Below are 22,203 nucleotides of genomic sequence, written 5' to 3'. Positions count from 1 at the left end.
TCTTGTCATTGGCTCACCAGATATGTTTCTCTAGCTCCCAGTAGTGCATTGTTGCCCTGGAGCTTTTACCCACTTACTACAATAATAAAATGCTATAACACAGAGCAATTTATTTTTGCACTTTTATATCCCTTTAATAGTGTGTTGCAGCACTCTTTATTACTATGTACCAAATATCCTGGGGTGGTGTAATACAATTTGTTTATAATGGGCCAATGGTTTTGTGGCTCTGTGTTATTGTTATTAGTAGAGTGCAAACATATTGTGAAGTGCTATGGGAGTATAATAAATAAAATGGAGACATGGATATATAAACAAGAAAGGAAAAATATGAAGTCATTACTCACACTACCTTATAATCTATGGGCAGATGGTGGGGACACTTTCACTCATCAAACTTTACATTTCACTGGTTTTGTTAAAATACTTACCTTTTCTTCTTGAAAGCCACTTCAGTGCTTCTACAGCCCGTCGCAAGCCTCTTCATACGTCAGCAATGACGATTCCGGCATCCTCCAATCACGGGTCCCCCCCGGGGGAATCCTTTCCTAAAGCAACGACGTGTTTGAAGGAAGGCCGGGATCGTCATTTCTGGCAGGGGAAGCGCTGGACTGGCTTTCACGAAGAAAAGGTAAGTATTGTAACAAAACCAGTGAAATGTAAAGTTTGATGAATGAAAGTGCCCCTGTTTTTAATAGGATTCTTAAAAACCGGGTACTGGTTCATCAAAATTTACATTCACTTTAAAGAGACATGAAACCCCAAATTATTCTTTCACGATTCTGATAGAACATATAATGTTAAACAACTTTCTAATTTACTTCTATAATTTAATATGCTTCAGCCTCCTCTTGGTATCCTTTGCTAAAGAAGCAGCTATGCACTACTGGGAACTCGCTGAACATATCAGATGAGCCAATTACATGAGACATATATGTTCAGCCACCAATCAGCATCCTACTTCCTTATGTTTTTCAATAAAAGATAACAAAACACACTAGATAATAGAAGTAAATTGGAAAGTTGTTTAAAATAACATGTTGTGTCTGAGTCATGAAGAAAACAAAGTTTCATGTCCCTTTACTTCTCTTTGCATCCTATTTTGAAAAGCATACTGAGGTAGGCTCAGGAGCATAAACACACTAGTGAGAGCTAGCTACTAATTGGTGGCTGCACATAACTGTTTCTTGTCATTGGCTCACCAGAGGTACTCCGCTATCTCCCAGTAGTGCAATGCTACTCCTTCAACAAAGGATACTAAGTGAATGAAGCAAATTTGATAATTGAAGTCAATTTGTAAGTTGTTTAACATTACATAAGAATTCCAAAAGAGTTGTAGGAGGTGAATGCAGGCTGCACAACTTGGTTTAGTAAAAAGTAAAAATAAGTTTTATTCAATAATTTAAAATTGTTACAAGCACAGATACAAGTGTTACCCAAACACACAGGGGAAAAAAAACTGCCTTCCAGTTTGTCTGAATCATGAAAGAAAAAATGTGTTTAGTGCCCCTTTAAACTCACATGCTCTGTCTGAATCATAAAAGTTTTCCCTTTCAGTTTGTTTTTCTCTCATGTAAATTGTACCAGTTGTTGTTTTATTTTTGGTGTTATCTTTGTAACTCCTTCATGTCTGGTAGCAAGTGTTTAACATCCGAACAAAGTTCCGATGTAAACACTTGCTGAAGAAATCAAATCACGCATCCAGTCTGATTTTCCATTCCCTAAATGGAGGAGGCTACTGGACGCAAAATAAAGTAGGACGTTTCATGCTGTCCAAACGGCGTTAAAGGGATATGAAACCCAATTTTTTTTTTTCTTTCATGATTTAGATAGATAGTTTGGGAAATAGAGGTGCACGTCCTAGAAATATCTTCTCTTTACTTCAATTGATCAGGACTTCCAATTATAACTGAGAAAGAGATAACTTCACTTGTGTGTGTGTGTGTGTGTAGACAGACACCAAATAATGTGTGCAATATACTCACTCTGAGAAATTCAGAGTCTAGCTTCATCTGTTGTCACAGATTTTCAGTAAGAAATAAGGCTTCAGTCTATAATTTACTTGGTGTGAAAGTGGCTGGAAATAATAAAACTTTTACTGGTATATGTTGTACTCAGTGATGTAGATTATGTGCAATATACTCACCCCGAAGAAAACGGAATACAGCTCCTCACGAAGTGGTTATGGCGGTTGTTAATTCCAAAAAAGCAGCAACAAATATTTGTTAAAAAAACAAACATTTATTAAAAGAAGCCTAAATAGACACAATACAATTTAGCTCTACGCGTTTCAACGAGAAAACTCGTCTTTTTCAAGAGCAATGATAAAAGTTCAGAAAGTGTTGCTTTTGGAATTATTCAGGTGCTTTATATACAGGTAATTGCTGTTCCTCTTCCGTTTTTTTCTGAATTGGACTCACAAAGTATAATTTGCCAAACAAATATTTGTTTATGCCCATCCAACTTTGTTTTTACACATTAGAATACTAAAAATCTGAATCAAATGCAATGTGCAAGATGCGCTACTTTAAAATTGTCAAATACTGTTATAATTGGATGAATCTAAACCTGCTTATCAATCCTTGACCTCCCAACCAATCAACAGATAGCAGTGAAAATGTTCCCTTTCAAGTCATCTTGGGGTATAGCTTCAAATTAGGTCCGTCGTAGTTCCGAAATCACGTGTTACGTCTTGGCCAATAATGGCATCGATAATGTATTCCTTCATTTTGACAGAGTTTCTTATGTCCAACATTAATATGTCCTACATTGAAAAATGTGATGTTTTGTGTAATCTAGGATATACAACATTAGTGCAAATCAGTGACAATATATTTCATGAACTATGACATTTTTTAACATGGTTTCGGAACTAAGACGGACCTAATTTGAAAGGGAACTTTTTCACTGCTATCTGTTGATTCGTTGGGAGGTCAAGGATACGTAAGCAGGTTTATATTCATCCAATTATAACAGTATTTGACAATTTTAAAGTAGCGCATCTTGCGCATTGCATTTGATTCAGATTTTTAGTATTCTAATGTGTAAAAACCGGAAGTGGAACAGCAATTACCTGTATATAAAGTGTCTGAATAATTCCAAAAGCAGCACTTTCTCAACTTTTATCATTGCTCTTGAGAAAGACAAGTTTTCTCGTTGAAACGCGTAGAGCTAATTTTATTGTGTCTATTTAGACTTATTTTAATAAATGTTTGTTTTTTAACAAATATTTGTTGCTGCTTTTTTGGAATTACCAAACAACCGCCATAACCACTTCGAGTATATTGCACATAATCTACATCATTGAGTACAACATATACCAGTGAAAGTTTCATTATTTACAGCCACATTCACACCAAGTAAATTATAGACTGAAGCCTTATTTCTTATTGAAAATCTGTGACAACAGATGAAGCTGGACTCTGAATTTCTTAGAGTGAGTATATTGCACACATTATTTGGTGTCTGTCTATACACACAAGTGAAGTTATCTCTTTCTCAGTTATAAGTCCTGATCAATTGAAGTACATTTCCCAATACATTCCTTGACAGTCCCCTGGGAGAGACTGAGAGAAGGCCTCGGTCCACTTAGAGGTGAGTGGTGCAAGAATGTAATTTTTTAGCAATAGCACTATATGGCAGCATTATTTCCTGGCATGTAGTGCTCCAGATGCCTATGTAGGTATCTCTTCAGCACAAAATATCATGGGAACAAAGAAAATTTGACAATAGAAGCACTGTTAGGAAGGCATAGAACGGCCTAAAAGCGATAAGCGGTTAATACTGCCACACAATCTTATATTTATTTATTCCTCAGGAAATAAGGATTCATTTAAAAACATCTTTTTTGAAAATGGCCACAGGCGTAGGAGATGTTTGCAGTCACGTACGAGTGGTTGTCAGAGTCCGTCCAGAAAATCAAAAAGAAGGAAGCTTTAGCAAAGCCGTTCAAGTGGTTGATAAGCATATTTTGGTGTTTGATCCTAAAGTGGAAGAAGTGAGCTTTTTTCATGGCAAAACCATTTCTAATCGCCATAAGACCAATAGGAAAAATAAGGACCTTAAATTTGTATTTGATCGTGTTTTTGATGATCACTCAACTCAGATGGAAGTTTTTGAAGAGACTACAAAGCATGTGCTTGATGGTGTACTAAATGGATACAACTGCACAGGTAACATTTTTTTTTAATCTTTGATACACGATGATGTCCCTAAGCAACTAACAAATACAGGAAACTATTGTAATTTATGTCTCAACAATTCTGATCTTCTGCACTGTTTATCTTTAAATAAAATGTTTGATTACCTGGCTGTTACACTTTAAGGGGAGATCAATATACTGTTAAATTAGTTTCTCAATAATTTATGCCAGCTACAGAGTATTAAATGTACAGGATAGTTCTCCTTCCGGTTCATATTTTTATTTTAATTAGCTTTTTTTGCTCATTTGTTCTCAAGAGCATGGCCTTGTAAATGGACTGAACCTCTAGGAATAGCATACTTCCTTATCTTATCTCATGCACAAAGTCATTTTTCTATTTTCTATTACTGTATACACATACTGAGGCACTGACATTTTAATTTGCCAGATCAAACCTAAATTTGCAGGTCCCAATACATTTAATGCTATGTGACTTGTATAACAAATCATTGGAAAGACATTAAAGGGACAGTATTCACCACTTTTCACTTAACTGTATGTAATAGACACTACTATAAAGAATAATATGCACAGATACTGATCTAAAAATCCAGTATAAAACCATTTAAAAACTTAATTAGAAGCTCCCAATTTAGCTCTGTTGAAAAGGTTAAATGGAACACACAATGCAAGTGGTTCCATAGTAAAAAAAAGACACTCCCCCTTCCTCTGAATATGAAAAGACTCTTTACACAAACAGGAGCAAGCTGGAGTTGGTATACATCAGTATTCTCCTAAAATTTTGGGGCTTGGTTAGAAGTGTGAAAATCAGCACAATGTTCTTTAAAAATAAGCAAAAATATACATAATAAAAAAAAAAGCTTTATAGATAGACTATATAATTGTATCATCTTTAAAACATTTATGTAAAGAAAAATCTAGTGTACAATGTACTCTGGCACATAGCTGATAAGAGTTCATTGTTTAATTCCTGCTGCTGCCTCTTGTTTACATTCATTTACTGTAGTATTCATATTTTTGATATATGTAAAGGATTTAGCCGGCAAAAGATTGCAAATGTCAAAATAAAAGTAAAGGGACACATTAAAGCAGGGTTTGACAAATCTGTTTAAAATTTTGGAGCCAGGCATGCTTTTAGGAGAGAGCAAGGAGTTTTTGTATAAAGATATACAGAGAATAACTCAGTTATAAGCCAGAGGTAACATTTTAAGAGCCAGTGACTTCCTGGTTTGTCAAGCCCTGTATTAAAGGGAAAACATTTACAGTATATTGACCCTTTAAAGGGACATTGAACCCAAATTATATCTTTCATGATTCAGATAGAAAGCTGCTTAAAATTGTATGCTCTAATTTACTCCTATTATCATTTTTTTCTTCATTCTCTTGCTATCTTTATTTGAAAAGCAAGAATGTAAGTTTATAAGCCGGCCCATTTTTGGTTCACAACCTGGGTTGTCCTTGCTGATTGGTGGATACATGCTGTACTGAATCAAAAATTGGCTGACTCCTTAGCTTAGATGCCTTCTTTTTCAAATAAAGATAGCAAGAGAACAAATAAAAAATTGATAATAGGAGTAAATTAGAAAGTTGCTTAAAATTGCATGCTCTATCTGAATCATGAAAGAAACATTTTTGTATCCCTTTAAATGCAGTTTTAGTGTTTGTGTATACAATTAATAGGATACACTTTTTGAAAGTCATTTACATCACTCAAAAATATAAAGAAATTTCTATGATTCCTGTGGTTATTATAAAGCCTGGTTGTAAGCGTTTAGTATTTGTTTAAAGCAGTGTTAAACTCCCCTTGCTTTTGTGAAAACATTGTGCTTTGTCCCACGCACATAACGCCAACCAAAAATCAAAATCTGTAACCTGCATTTTAAAATGCTAGAAACTGCCAATACTTCCTGCTTTCTCAGTAAGTACATTTTTAAAAGGTTTTATACTGGATTTTTAGATCCGATTCTGTACATATTCTTCTTTATAGTAGTGTCTGTTACATGCTGTCATATGAAAACTGGTATATACTGTCCCTTTAAATATTTCCTTTGTATCATCTAAAAGAGTGTATGCTAAAAGGCATTCCATAGAAATTAGTATGCTGGAATGTTAGATAGTAAACCCCGTTTTTCAGGTGCTTGTATCTTTTGCATTGCGTGTAAAAAAAAAAAAAAAAAAAATTGAACTGTGACATTTTTGTTGTCACCTTTAGTGGCTGGAAATACAGAACATTTACAATATAGTAAGTTGAGTATTTTTGTAAACATTTGGAAATGGTTAGCCGAATCTAAGGGGGAAAATACATTTGGCATGGAGATAACATTTAGTTTCTAGTTGGTTGTTTTTTTATGTTTGGTGAAATCGATGTGCAGTTGTTGCTGAGATGTAGTTTTAGCATGTTCCATAGAAGCAAAGAGCTGAAATACTGACATGTTGTTCAGAAGCGATTTGATATTGGTCTGTACGGTACTGTAACCTGAAGGGCAGTGCGTACCTATAACACTGTCCTATATCAAAGAGGAAGTCAGTCAACATATTTTATTAAAGGGCCATTAGAGTGTGAAAATTGCTTGCTCTAATTCCTTAGAGCATGTCAATTTATCACTATTATTTGTGTTTAACCCCCCACAAAATACCGCTCGGAGCTGCAGGAAACTACGTTCCCAAGTGAAAATGGCTGTTGTTCCCATCAGCAGTGATGCATTGTGCAATGAAGGTAGGCCTTAAAAGGACAGTCTACTCCAGAATTGTATCGTTTAAAAAGATAGATTATCCCTTTATTAACAATTCCCCAGTTTTGCATAATCAACACAGTTATATTAATACATGTTTTACCTCTGTGATTGCCTTGTATCTAAGCCTCTGCAGATTGCCCCTCTTATTTCTGTTTTTTTGACAGACTTGCATTTTAGCCAGTCAGTAGTACTGACTCCTAGGTAACTTCAGGGACGTGAGCACAATGCTATCTACATGGCCCCCACATAAACTAATACTCTCTAGTTGTGAAAAATGTCAAAATGCATTCAGATAAAAGGCGGCCTTCAAGGGCTAAGAAATTAGCATATGAATCTCCTAGATTTAGCTTTCAACTAAGAATACCAAGAGAACAAAGCACAATTGATGATAAAAGTAAATTGGAAAGTTGTTTAAAATAAAATGCCCTATTTCAATCATAAAAGTTTATTTTTGACTAGACTGCCAGCTAGAACACACAGTGTTTGTGTTAATAAGCCCAGATTACTTTTACTCCATGGGGGTTAAACCAGGGCTTGACAAATTCTTTCAAAATCTAAAAGAGAGCTAATGAATTAGGAAGCCATCAATAAGCTGTGTGGGATTGCATTCTTTGTAAACTGACTATACTCTTGCTACCTCCAGTCCAGGCTGAAGCATTGCTATATACTATATATTGAGAGTGCTCTGACAGCGCTGAAGCTCTATAGAGCTGTTTTCCTAATCGCCAAAAAACGCTTTGTGGCGTCATGGAATACTAGGAATGGTAGTTCCTACACGCACATGTAAACTACAATTTCCAGCATGCCAAGAACAGTTATTTGTTTTGTTTCTCCAACCAGCGGTATTACATAATGAAAATGATAACCAGTAAGTCCTTGGTTAAATACAAAGCTAACGTTCCAGTCGGGAGGCGCAAGCCCTGCTGCTCCTGAGCACAACACTACAGGTGATCATCGTGGTTGCATAATACTTGCTACTGATTGGCTCAAGAGCTGCAAGGCTTGCAGCACTGGAGCCCCAGGGCAGAACATGCTATGATCTGAGATGTCATTGCAGAAAATGCATCATCTCTGCAGGAAGAATGGGACAGGTGCAGGAACTAATAGTGCTTTTACTTTGCAGCACTGTTCTCTTTAAATAGAGCTGTGCTATGGCTGCACTGTGTTAGCTTTCTGTAACAGTCTGTTTGTAGAGAACATTTAAATATGGAGCAGCAATGCAAAGCAGCTGTGAATTTGTTGACTGGCTCTCTGATTTTTTTTTCAACCCTGACCTTTCTCGTTCTGCAAAGCTGGGACTTCTAAATGTAAGACATACTTGTGAATAATGCACCTTTTTGATACTTAATTTCTACCTTGTGATGTTAGACCAAGAGAGAGGGAAACAAATTTATTCAAGAGAGATTTTAAAAACTTAACAGAATTTCTTTTTTTTTGTTTGCAGCTAATTTGCAATGCAATTTTCAACTGCTGCAATATATTACAAAAGTGGTTTTACTCTCCAGTTAATCAACACATTGCAATTGAACTGGTGCTTTAGTGTAGCTGCCTAATTTAAAATGTAATTTATTTAAAATTGACCTGCAAAAATTTTAACTATAAAAATCTCATCGCAGAAAGTGAAGAAAAGTTCTGCCTCTGGACACTGTAGAAGGACTTAGATCCTTGTAACAGGGTTAAACACATTGATAAACACTCAGCTATCTACACTTACTAATGCTAACATTACATGCACTAACAAATTAGAGCAGGTCAGTTTTGCATTACAATGTCTCTTAATGAAGTGGTGTTGAAAGGAAGATAAACAACTTCTATGGGAGTGCATGTTTTAAATTACACGATTTGCCTGGAGCATCATCAAACGCCAACAGTGCTTGAGGTTTAAGAGCTGTGCTTCTCACAATACAGTATTCGGTAACAGATGGGTGGTAAAGTGAGAAACTTCTTTTGATAAATGTCAGTTGGCATTTTTTCTATTTCTCTTTTTTTTTTTTTTTTTTTTTTTTTTTGTGTCACAAATAACTGACTAACTTGATTTAGGATTTTTTTTTTTTTATATGATACATTGTCCCCTAGCAAGAGAGCTAAAGGGTCTTTTCCAGCTTTCATGTTGAAAGCGCTTGCAGGCTTGTTTCCAGGCACGTCGGGGGGCGCTTGCTTGGAGGCTTGTTTCCAGGCACGTCGGGGGGCGCTTGCTTGGAGGCTTGTTTCCAGGCACGTCGGGGGGCGCTTGCTTGGAGGCTTGTTTCCAGGCACGTCGGGGGGCGCTTGCTTGGAGGCTTGTTTCCAGGCACGTCGGGGGGCGCTTGCTTGGAGGCTTGTTTCCAGGCACGTCGGGGGGCGCTTGCTTGGAGGCTTGTTTCCAGGCACGTCGGGGGGCGCTTGCTTGGAGGCTTGTTTCCAGGCACGTCGGGGGGCGCTTGCTTGGAGGCTTGTTTCCAGGCACGTCGGGGGGCGCTTGCTTGGAGGCTTGTTTCCAGGCACGTCGGGGGGCGCTTGCTTGTAGGCTTGTTTCCAGGCACGTCGGGGGGGCGCTTGCTTAGAGGCTTGTTTCCAGGCACGTCGGGGGCACTTGCAGGTTCATAGACATGGTTACTGACATCAGGGCTCAACAAACCCAGGAGCCTGGGAGCCACTGGCTCCTAGAATTTTACCCCTGGCTCCTAACTTTTTGGGTTATTCTCCATATATCTATATACAAATCCAACTGTCTGGCTCCTAAAAAATATGCCTGGCTCCTAAATATTCTTACTGGCTCCTAATTTTTGAACATATTCGTCAAGCACTGACTGACATTCTCTACAGTACAGTACTAGGGATGGGCGAATGTGTTTATATTCAAATTCGATGGGCGAATGTGTTTATAGTCAAATGTTAGAACAAATGTTATTGTAGAAATTCTATTTACATAATAGAATGTTGATAAGAATGAATGTTCTTAAAAATTCTATTATCGAATGTTATTTACAGTTTTCGAATGTCACATTCGAATATTACATTTATAAAACAATTGTAGACTAGAAATACTATTTCGAATTTGAATGTCACATTCAAATATTATATTTAAAAAACACAGTATTAGACTAGAAATACTATTTCAAATTCGAATGTAGCATTCGAATATTACATGTCACATTCAAATTTGAATATTACATTTAAAATACACAGTATTAGACTAGAAATACTATTTCAAATTCGAATGTGACATTTAAATTTGAATGTAGCATTTAAATTTTACATTTATTAAACACAGTTGTAAACTAGAAATACTATTTTGAATTCCAATGTGACATTCAAATTCGGATGTGACATTTGAATTTAAATGGCGCATTCGAATTTGAATATTTACATTTAACCCCTTAATGACCACAGCACTTTTCCATTTTCTGTCCGTTTGGGACCAAGGCTATTTTTACATTTTTGTGGTGTTTGTGTTTAGCTGTAATTTTCCTCTTGCTCATTTACTGTACCCACACATATTATATACCGTTTTTCTCGCCATTAAATGGACTTTCCAAAGATACCATTATTTTCATCATATCTTATAATTTATTATAAATTTTTTTATAAAATATGAGAAAAAAAATAGAAAAAAAACACTTTTTCTAACTTTGACCCCCAAAATCTGTTACACATCTACAATCACCAAAAAACACCCATGCTAAATATTTTCTAAATTTTGTCCTGAGTTTAGAAATACCCAATGTTTACATGTTCTTTGCTTTTTTTTGCAAGTTATAGGGCCATAAATACAAGTAGCACTTTGCTATTTCCAAACCATTTTATTCAAGATTAGCGCTAGTTACATTGGGACACTGATATCTTTCAGGAATCCCTGAATATCCCTTGACATGTATATATATTTTTTTAGAAGACATCCCAAAGTATTGATCTAGGCCAATTTTGGTATATTTCATGCCACCATTTCACCGCCAAATGCGATCAAATACAAAAAATCGTTCACTTTTTCACAAACTTTCGGTTTCTCACTGAAATTATTTACAAACAGCTTGTGCAATTATTGCATAAATGGTTGTAAATTTTTCTCTGGGATCCCCTTTGTTCAGAAATAGCAGACATATATGGCTTTGGCATTGCTTTTTGGTAATTAGAAGGCCGTGTATTATGCCCAGTAGTGCAGGGGTTAATTAGGGAGCTTGTAGGGTTAATTTTAGCTTTAGTGTAGCAGACAACCCAAAGTATTGATCTAGGCCCATTTTGGTATATTGCATGCCACCATTTTACCGCTAAATGCGATCAAATTAAAAAAAAAACGTTGAATTTTTCACAATTTTAGGTTTCTCACTGAAATGATTTACAAATAGCTTGTGCAATTATGGCACAAATGGTTGTAAATGCTTCTCTGGGATCCCCTTTGTTCAGAAATAGCAGACATATATGACTTTGGCGTTGCTTTCTGGTAATTAGAAGGCCGCTAAATGCTGCTGCGCATCACACGTGTATTATGGCTAGCAGTGAAGGGGTTAATTAGGTAGTTTGTAGGGAGCTTGCAGGGTTAATTTTAGCTTTAGTGTAGAGATCAGCCTCCCACCCTGACACATCAGACCCCCTGATCCCTCCCAAACAGCTCCCTTCCCTCCCCCACCCCACAATTGTCTCCGCCATCTTAAGTACTGGCAGAAAGTCTGCCAGTACTAAAATAAAAGTTTTTTTTATTTTAATTTTTTATTTTTTTTTAAAGCATATTTACATATGCTGGGGGGTGTAGCATCCCCCCTTAGCCCCCAACCTCCCTGATCCCCCCCAAACAGCTCTCTAATCCTCCCCATCTGCCTTATTGGGGGCCATCTTGGGTACTGGCAGCTGTCTGCCAGTACCCATTTTGCAAAATAAAAAGTTTTTTTTTGTTTTTATTTTTAGTTTCTGTAGTGTAGCTTCCCCCCCCCCCCCCCCCACAGACCAACCCCCACCACCGGCCTGATCTTTTTATTTCCAACTTTATTTCCCCTTTTTTGTAAATTTTACTGCTACTTTTTCTGTAGTGCAGCGGTTCCCACCCGCTCCCTCCCCGTGCACGCGCCCGCCCCCACCCTCCCGTGTGCGCCCCCGGGCATCCCCGCCCCCCTCAGCATCATCCAGGGCCATCGATGGCCGCCACCCGCCTCCCACACCGGCTCCTATCCACCCACAAACCTAGCCGTTAATGTCCGGTGCAGAGAGGGCCACAGAGGCTCTCTCTGCATCGGATGGCTACAAATGGTTATTGCAGGATGCCTCGATATCGAGGCATCACTGCAATAACCGGAAAGCAGCTGGAAGCGAGCAGGATCGCTTCCAGCTGCTTTCCACACCGAGGACGTGCAGGGTACGTCCTCAGGCGTTAACTGCCTTTTTTTTGAGGACGTAACCTGCACGTCCTCGGTCGTTAAGGGGTTAAAAAACACAGTATTAGACTAGAAATACTATTTTGAATTTGAATGTGACATTCAAATGTAGCATTCAAATTTGAATATTACATTTATTAAATACAGTTGTAGACTAGAAATACTATTTCAAATTGGAATCTTACATTCAAAATCGTATCACATTCAAATTTGAATATTACATTTCAAAATTGATTGAATACATAGCTAAACATTCTATTATTCGAAAGAATATTTTCAATTTTTATTGAAAATTTCGAAAAAGAAAATAGAATGTTATATAATCATTCGAAATTCGATTTGAACCAATGAATGTTTCAAAATTCGTTTTAAATTTTGAATTTTTAGAAACATTCGCCCAACCCTATACAGTACCTGTACGTTTTTGCCAAGCAGTTCTTTATAGCTGCTGTACGTAGCCCCACTAAAAATGGCACCTCTTTCCGCAACAGTTCTGTACCTCTGATTGCAAACATTTTTTTTCTGCATGTATGTTATGAGGGTGCAGCATGAGCACAGTAGCAAAACGCTACATTTTAACTTATGACACAAAAATATATTTTTAATGTGTCATATTCAACATTTTTTTTTCCCTTATATTGTCTAATACATTAAGAATCCATTGCATATTTATTTATTTTAGAATAATCTTTGAAACACTGATAACCAGAGTTGCTAATAGACCACTCTAGCACAAATGCATCTATCTGCATATCTATAATCAGTGGTTGACAAATATGTTTAACATTTAGGAGCCAGAGAGTGGTATTTGTATAAAGCGTTATGGATAATCCAAAACGTTAGGAGTCAGGGGTACAATTCTATCAGACAGTTGCTCCCTGGTTTATTTGTATAGCGCTGCAAACTTCCGTAGCACTGTTGTATTCTCTTATTATGCATTGTTGTTAAAAAGGTTTTATACTTGGTTTTTATATATCTTGCAAGTCTTTTTTTAAAGGGGCACTGAACCCAAATTTTTTCTTTCGGGATTGAGATATAGCAGGCAATTTTAAGCAACTTTCTAATTTACTCCTATTATAATTTGACAAAGAAGGCATCTAAGCTTTTTTTTTTTTTTTTTTTTTTTTTTGGTTTAGAACTGTGGACAGCACTTTTCTTTTACAAGATATGACAAGTCCACGGATTTCATCCTTATGGGATATCGCCTCCTGGTCAGCAGGAGGAGGCAAAGAGCTCTACAGCAGAGCTGCATAAATAGCTCCTCCCCCCCAACCCAGTCATTCTCTTTGCCTGCGTTCGTGATAGGAGAGAGGTAAAGTGAGGTGTTAGTTTAGATTATTCAATCAAGAATTTTTTTATTTTAAAATGGTGCTAAAGTGTACTATTTTATTACAGAGCAGCTTCTGGATTGCCTTTTTAGGCTATGGGAACTGGTGGATTTTTGCCTCCCATGATTATGCTGTTTTTCCTGTATATGGTCTTAGAAGTTGTAACCAAGACCCTTCTGCTTTCACAGGACCTCAGGAGGAAGAATGGATCTCTTGACACTGTGAGATTGACATGTTGTTCCTCAGCATGGAGGTAAGTGCAGTTTTTATTCTGGAGCAGCAGCATATTTCAGAATAAAGGTGTATGTAAAGAATTGTTCCCCCTTAACATTTGACATATTAACCAGACATTCTAGCATTGTTATAGTCTAGAAGCGCTGGGGTGTGTAAAGATAACGGACTTAGATTCCAGACACTCTGGCATGTTTGTTAGCCTAGAAGCACTGGGACTTATCGTATGGTCACACATTATAACGGGCAATGGAATAGAGGGTTCCAATTGTTTTATTTGAGGTGGCTGACGCTGGGGATAGTTCCGGAGGGGATATGTGTTTTACTATATTGCTCCGGTACATGGCGGCTTGATGCGAGGTCTGTTTGTTATTTACGCCCACGAAGGGCGGGGCTTAATTTTACGCGCGCTTTAGACATCGCAGTTCAGATGCAGCAATCCGTTGAGCGGCATCTCCTTACGGCTCCTAAATCCGCTTGTGGTGTTATTGCAAGCGATGTTAGGTGCGCTGAGTTGCGTGGAGGCAGGTAGGAGTCGATGCGGCGTGGTGACTGAATTATTTTTCAAAATCTGTCAGTGTATTATTTCTGAGGCCTTCTCTGCCTTAGATACAAAATTTTATTTACCTTGCGCTTATTTAAAGACACAGTACTAAAATGCAGTGTTTTTTATTATTAGACTGATATTTGCAACAAATTTTATTATCAGTAATTTGGACCAAGATTGCTTCTTTGTTTGGGTTGTCATGGATTACCTTGAACAAAGTACATGCCCCATGTCTTTAGATGCTATTGTGGAACCCCCAGTTACGCTTTGTCCCCATGTATTGAGAGGGCTTTACAGTGTAAAGAACACATTTTCTTTAATAAAGATATATCTAATCAATGTCCTCAGACTGATGAAATTCAGGGTATGCCGCATCTTTCTCCCCAAGCGTCACAGCCTTAAACGCCCGCACAGGTGACGCCATGTTCTTCAACGGCGTCTGCTTCATTTACTCTGCATGATATGGCTGCAGTTATGTCATCCACTCTTACTGAAGTTGTATCTAAGTTGCCAGTGTTACATGGCAAACGCAGCAGGACAGAGGCCCACGTGGCCCCTGCAACTTCTGATGCTTTAATAGCTATCTCCGATATACCTTCCCAGGGCTCTGAATTGGGGGGTAGGGAGGCCCTGTCTGAGGGGGAACTGTCTGACTTAGGAAGTGCATTACCCCAGACAGATTCGGACGTCATGTCCTTCAGATTTAAACTTGAACACCTCCGCCTTTTGCTACAAGAGGTTTTGGTGACTCTGGACGACTGTGACTCTATTGTGGTCCCGCCAGAGAAATTGAGTAAGATGGACAAATATTTAGGTCCCTTCTTATTCCGATGTGTTTCCGGTTCCTAAGAGAATTTAGGAAATTATTACAAGGGAATGGGAGAGACCGGGTATCCCGTTCTCCCCTTCCCCTATTTTTAGGAAAATGTACCCTATAGCTGACACCGTTCGGGACTAAGGTGGAGGGAGCTATCTCTACCCAGGCTAAGCGTACGACTATCCCAATTGAGGACAGTTGTGCTTTCAAAGACCCTATGGATAAAAAGTTGGAGGGTCTTCTAAAAAAGCTATATATTCATCAAGGGTTTCTATTACAACCGACGGCCTGCATTGTAACAGTCACAACTGTGGCTGCCTTTTGGTTTGACGCTCTAGAAGAGTCCCTTAAGACTGAGGCTCCTTTAGAAGAAATAATGGATAGAATTAAGGCCCTTAAGTTGGCTAATTCTTTTATTACGGATGCCGCCTTTCAGATAGCCAAATTGGCGGCTAAGAATTCAGGATTTTCCATTTTAGCGCGCAGAGCCTTACGGTTAAAATCTTGGTCTGCGGATGTGTCCTCTAAATCAAAGCTCTTGGCGATTCCTTTCAAGGGTAAGACCCTGTTTGGGCCTGACTTCAAGGAGATAATTTCTGACATTACGGGAAATAAGGGTCACCTCCTTCCTCAAAACAGCTAAACAAAGGGGACGACAAAATAATTTTTGTTCCTTTCGAAACTTTCAAAACAAGGGAATTCCTCTTCCTCTTCTGTTAAACAGGAAGGGAATTAATCTCAAGCCAAACCCACCTGGGTTGGAACGAGGGTAAACAACCCAAGAAACCTGCCGCTGCTACCAAGACAGCATGAAGGGGCGGCCCCCGGTCCGGGACCGGATCTAGTAGGGGGCAGACTTTCTCTCTTTGTCCAGGCTTGGATAAGAGACGTTCAGGATCCCTGGACACTAGAAATCGTGTATCAGTTGGAGTTCAAAAATTCCTTCCCAAGGGGAAGGTTTCTTCTTTCACGATTGTCTGTAGACCAGATAAAGAGAGGCGTTCTTACATTGTGTAGAAGACCTCTCCACCATGGGAGTAATTTGTTCCGTCCCAATACAGGAACAGGGGCAGGGGTTTTACTCAAATCTTTTTGTGGTTCCCAAAAAAGAGGGCACGTTCCGACCCGTTTTAGATCTCAAGAGTCTAAACAAGTTTCTCAGAGTTCCATCCTTCAAGATGGAGACTATTTGGACAATTCTTCCATTGATCCAGGAGGGTCAATATATGACTACCGTGGACTTAAAGGATGCATATCTTCATATTCCTTTCCACAAAGATCATCACCAGTTCCTAAGGTTTGCCTTCCTGGACAAACATTTTCAGTTTGTGGATCTTCCTTTCCGGCTGGCCATGGCACCCAGGATCTTCACGAAGGTTCTAGGGTCTCTGCTATCGGTTCTCAGACCGCGGGGCATTGCAGTGGCGCCTTATCTGGAAGATATTCTGATCCAGGCATCGTCTTATCAACTGACAAAGTCTCATACCAACATGGTTCTGTCCTTTCTAAGGACTCACGGGTGGAAGGTGAATCTAGAAAAAAGTTCACTAATTCCACAGACAAGGGTTCCTTTCCTGGGAACTCTAATAGAGTCTATATCCATGAAAATCTTCTTGACGGAATTCAGAAAGTTAAAGATTCTGAATACATGCCGAGCCCTTCAGTCCAATCCTCGGCCATCAGTGGTTCAGTGCATGGAGGTAATTGGATTGATGGTGGCGGCAATGGACATCATTCTGTTTGCTCGTTTCCATCTCAGACCTCTACAACTGAGCATGCTCAGACAGTGGAATGGAGATTATGCAAATGTGTCTCCTCAGATAGATCTGGATCAGGAGACAAGAGACTCTCTTCTTTGGTGGTTGTCACAGGATAATTTGTCCCAAGGGCCGTGCTTCCGCAGACCCTCATGGGTGATAGTGACAACGGACGCCAGTCTACTAGGATGGGGTGCAGTCTGGAATTCCCTGAAGTCTCAGGGTGTGTGGACTCGGTCGGAGTCTCTACTTCCAATCAATATTCTGGAGTTGAGGGCAATATTCAATGCTCTTCAGGCTTGACCTCAGTTGGCTTCGGCCAAATTCATCCATCCGATTTCAGTCGGACAACATCACGACTGTGGCTTACATCAATCATCAGGGAGAAACAAGGAGTTCCTTAGCGATGACAGAAGTATCCAAGATAATTCGTGGGCGGAGGCTCACACTTGTTATCTGTCGGCAATCTACATCCCAGGAGTGGACAACTGGGAGGCAGATTTTTTAAGCAGACAGACGTTTCATCCGAGGGAATGGGAACTCCATCCGGAGGTCTTTGCCACCCTGATTCTCAGGTGGGGCAGACCGGAATTTGATCTGATGGCGTCTCGTCAGAATGCCAAGCTCCCAAGATACGGATCCAGGTCCAGGCATCCTCAGGCCGAACTGATAGATGCCTTGGTCGTTCAACCTAGCTTATGTTTTTCCACCGTTTGCTCTCCTTCCCCGGGTGATTGCATGGATCAAACAGGAGAGGGCTTCGGTAATTCTAATCGCTCCTGCGTGGCCTCGCATGACTTGGTATGCCGATCTGGTGGACATGTCCTCTCTGCCGCCGTGGAAGCTTCCATTGAAGCAGGACCTTCTCATTCAGGGACCCTTCCATCATCCGAATCTAATTTCTCTGCAGCTGACTGATTGGAGATTGAACTCTTGATTTTATCTAAGTGAGGGTTCTCTGATGCGGTCATTGATACCTTGATTCAGGCATGCAAGCCTGTTACTAGAAAGATTTACCATAAGTTATGGCGTAAATATCTTTATTGGTGCGAATCCAAGGGCTACTCATGGAGTAGGGTTAGGATTCCCAGGATTTTATCTTTTCTCCTAGAAGGATTAAAGAAAGGGTTGTCAGCAAGTTCTTTAAAGGGACATATTTCTGCTTTGTCTATTTTGCTACACAAACGTCTGGCTCCTCCTTGGAGTTTGAATTTAGTTCTTAATGTTCTTCAAGGGGTTCCGTTTGAACCTATGCATTCCATAGATATTAAGTTATTTTTGGTTGCTATTTCTTCTGCTCGCAGAGTTTCTGAGCTTTCGGCATTACAATGTGATTCTCCTTATCTTATTTTCAATTCTGATAAGGTGATGTTACGTACCAAACCTGGTTTTCTTCCTAATGTTGTTTCTAACAAAAATATTAATCAGGAAATTGTTGTTCCTTCCTTGTGTCCTAACCCTTCTTCTAAGAAGGAGCGTCTGTTACATAATTTGGACGTAGTCCATGCCTTGAAGTTCTACTTGCAGGCGACTAAGGATTTTCGTCAAACATCTTCATTATTTGTTGTTTTTGCTGGGAAACGTAGGGGTCAGAAAGCTACGGCTACCTCTCTTTCGCTGAGGAATATCATCCTTGTTGCATATGAGACTACTGAACAGCAGCCTCCCGAACGAATTATGGCCCATTCTACTAGAGCTGTCGCTTCCTCATGGGCATTTAAAAATGGTGCTTCTATTGAACAGATCTACAAGGCTGCAACTTGGTCGTCTCTTCACACATTTTACAAATTTGATACTTTTGCCTCATCTGAGGCTGCTTTTGGGAGAAAGGTTCTTCAAGCAGTGGTGCCTTCCATTTAGGTTCCTATCTTGTCCCTCCCTTTCATCCGTGTCCTATAGCTTTGGTATTGTATCCCATAAGTAAGGATGAAATCCGTGGACTCGTCATATCTTGTAATAGAAAAGGAAATTTATGCTTGCCTGATAAATTTGTTTCTTTTACGATATGACGAGTCCACAGCCCACCCTGTCATTTTTTCGAAGACAGGTTTTTATTTTTGTTAAACTTCAGTCACCTCTGCTCCTTGACTTTTCCTTTCTCTTCCTAACTTCGGTCGAATGACTGGGTTGGGGGGGAAGGGAGGAGCTATTTATGCAGCTCTGCTGTGGAGTTCTTTGCCTCCTCCTGCTGACCAGAAGGCAATATCCCATAAGTAAGGATGAAATCCGTGGACTCGTCATATCGTAAAGGAAACAAATTTATCAGGTAAGCATAAATTTCCTTTTTATTGGTGGATGAATTTATCCACCAATCGGCAAGAACAACCCAGGTTGTTCACCAAAAATGGGCCGGCATCTAAACTTACATTCTTGCATTTTAAATAAAGATACCAAGAGAATGAAGAAAATGTGATAATAGAAGTAAATTAGAAAGTTGCTTAAAATTTAATGTTCTATCTGAATCACGAATGAAAAAAATTTGGGTTCAGTGTCCCTTTAACTATCTACATAGCTTACATTTTTTGATTGTTGTATACATGATGGCTATTTTGTATTTTTTTGCAATTTATTTACTTTTAACAATGTTTCTGTTTTTTTTTTTTATTTTACTGAGTAGTTTTTATATAACTAAACAATTACTGTTATAATGTGAACAATTGAGCATGTTTTGTTTTAAAATGTTATTTATTATCTGCTTAATGTACTCTTTAATATATAGTTCTGGCTTATGGTGCTACTGGAGCTGGAAAGACTCATACAATGCTGGGGTCATCAGATGAACCTGGGGTGATGTATCTCACAATGATGGACTTGTACAATCGTATAAACAGTTTGAAAGAAGAGAAGATATGTGATGTCGCCATTTCATACTTAGAGGTTTGTTAATTCTATAGACTTTTTGTATTTAGTTTATTTTTTAAGTCATTTCTTATATGTCTATAAAGGTTGCCTAAGACTTGTATGGAATTTTTCATCCCTTATAAAGGAAGTTAAAGGGAAATTGTACGTTAAAATGTTCTCCCCTTTAGTGTGTTCTCAATAATCATTTTTACCAGCTGGAGTTTATTAAATTATTTACACATAGCTCCTTTACCGTGTCATTTGAAATAGCTGTTTTTCTCCTTTAAAGGACCTTTTTAATAATGCAAAGTTGAATAATCAACAAATGCATGATAAAATGAGAATGCAATAACACAAAATCTATTGCTCGTTTAAAATTCAAAGTATCTGACAAATTGCCTTTAACTTCCCTGTCCCCTATATCACATGAAAGCCATCAGCCAATCACTCAAGTATGTAGCTAAGAACGCTTGTACATGCCCAATAAGAGCTGGTGTGTCCAAAATGTGTATATAAGACTGTCCACACTCCTATAAGCAGCTGTTATTTGTTTGCACTATCTCTTATACAAAGAAAGGCATCAGTCAGTCTTCAGCATCCTAACAAACAATTCCTAAATGAAATGTTACACACTGTTGCAAACACTGCTGCTTAGAAGTTCTCAAGATACGTTAACACTCTTGAGCATATCTAGATATTCTCTTCAACAGAGGATATAAAGTGAACAGAAATAAATTGTAAAGTGTTTTAAAAATTACATGCTCTACCTGAATCATGAAAGTTTAATTTTAACTTTAATTTCTAAGATCAACGTTTAATCCCCATGAAATTTAGGAGCCAACAATGGTATTTGTATATAGATGTACGGAGAATAACCTAAAAAAGTTAGGAGCCACGAGTAATATTCTAGGTTTGTTGAGTCCTGAATTAATGAATAATAAAACATTTTATTCATTACTCAATTTGCTGTAAAATATATTCTGTAAATTGTGCTTGTTTCACTCTACCTAAAGAGCCTTAGTTCTATGAATTCACCACCGGCGCCCTCCTAACGTAACCCATAAAAATAATATCCAGACCAGCAGTGCACAACCCCAATAAAGATAATGACACAATACAATGTAAAAGGAGTAACCATTACGCATAATGACATTTTAATAAAACTGTATTATCTTTATCTTCCGATAACCGCTTTTTTAAAGTTGATAGTCACTGTGCAAGAGTCTTATAAACCACATTTAGTAATTATCTAACTGTTTAAAAACGGTTTATCTGATAGTTGGGCTTGATGAAGTGATACCAATCTTTAGCTTCATGTCATTAGCATTGGTCTTAAATCGCTAAAGTCAGTGATTTGGAGTTGAACTTCTTGACCAATAAATCAACTTTACATAAAGTGTATTCTACTTACCCAAGTGTTATGTAGTGCACCACCAGATTATTTCTGATGACAGAAGACTGAAAAACTTTCAATGGTTGACTGGGTACAAATCTACTCAAACAAGCACAACAGGCCTATGCTGTGTTTCCTGCTACTACACAATGATTCTAAACTGTGCAGTTAATGTTAATACTCTATGCTGATGTACAAATCTGGCAAAACAAATAATTTAAGCCTAGAGTACAAGTGGCTGCAAATTATCGTAGTGAGAAACTATCATCGAAGAAAAAGCTTTGACAAAGTGAGAAAGTTGTTTTGCGCATCTAGGATAAAGCTCAACAAATTACGATAATTTATACTTGGAGGTGCCCACTAGCATCCTCTTCCACTCCTTTCCTCCCAGTACCCACCTTCCACTTCTTCCACCTATTTGTGCCCCCCCCCCTCAGTAATCTCACTGCCCCCAGGGGGCAGTACTGCCCAGTTTGGGAACCACCACTCTATTTGAATCATGAAAGAAACATTTCGGTTTTATGTCCCTTTATGAAAACAGAGCTTAAATTATTCTTTGCTTAATTTTTCGGAAATGATTACTTAAAAGGACATACACTTTGAGATGGTAATATAAAAAGATAAATTGTATATGTAAAAAAAAATGCTCTCCAATATACTTTCATTATTTATTTTGTCCCCTTTTCCTGTAATTCCATTCTGAAATTGTGAGCATTTCACTTCCTGTTAGAAATGGAAGTGCATTACACTTCTATTCCACACATCATTTGGCTGCACACTCTAGTGACCTATTTATAACTGTCTCTCTAATTAGATACAGCAGAGAAGGTAACCTAAGTTACAACATGGCGACATTGTTTTATAGACACTAAAACTTTACACTTATTTTGTCCATATTTAATCGGCTAATGAAACTTTAAAAAATACATCTACATGTTATTTGCAGACTATTTTTTTTTTTCTTTTAATGTATCTATCATTCTATCTAGCATTTATTTAGTGTTTAATGTCCCTTCAATAGTAATACCTATGCGTAAGGTTAAAAAT

At 38.3% G+C, this 22,203-nt stretch overlaps 1 protein-coding gene across 1 annotated transcript in view; it reads left to right on the top strand.

Moving 5' to 3' along the window:
* Positions 1 to 3,830: 3,830 nt before the first annotated feature.
* The window catches only part of KIF18A (kinesin family member 18A), a 442,588-nt gene continuing 424,215 nt past the window's right edge, over positions 3,831 to 22,203 (top strand). Inside the window, exons 1-2 of the mRNA XM_053720394.1 lie at positions 3,831 to 4,172; positions 19,642 to 19,799. Coding sequence (XP_053576369.1) covers positions 3,854 to 4,172; positions 19,642 to 19,799 — 477 coding nt within the window. The 5' untranslated portion in view covers positions 3,831 to 3,853. The remainder of the gene's footprint in view (positions 4,173 to 19,641; positions 19,800 to 22,203) is intronic.

Source organism: Bombina bombina, chromosome 7 (genome assembly GCF_027579735.1).
Source record: "Bombina bombina isolate aBomBom1 chromosome 7, aBomBom1.pri, whole genome shotgun sequence".
Taxonomy (NCBI): Eukaryota; Metazoa; Chordata; class Amphibia; order Anura; family Bombinatoridae; genus Bombina; species Bombina bombina.
Note: the sequence above shows the minus strand (reverse complement) of the source record. Positions and strands in the feature narration are given on the sequence as shown.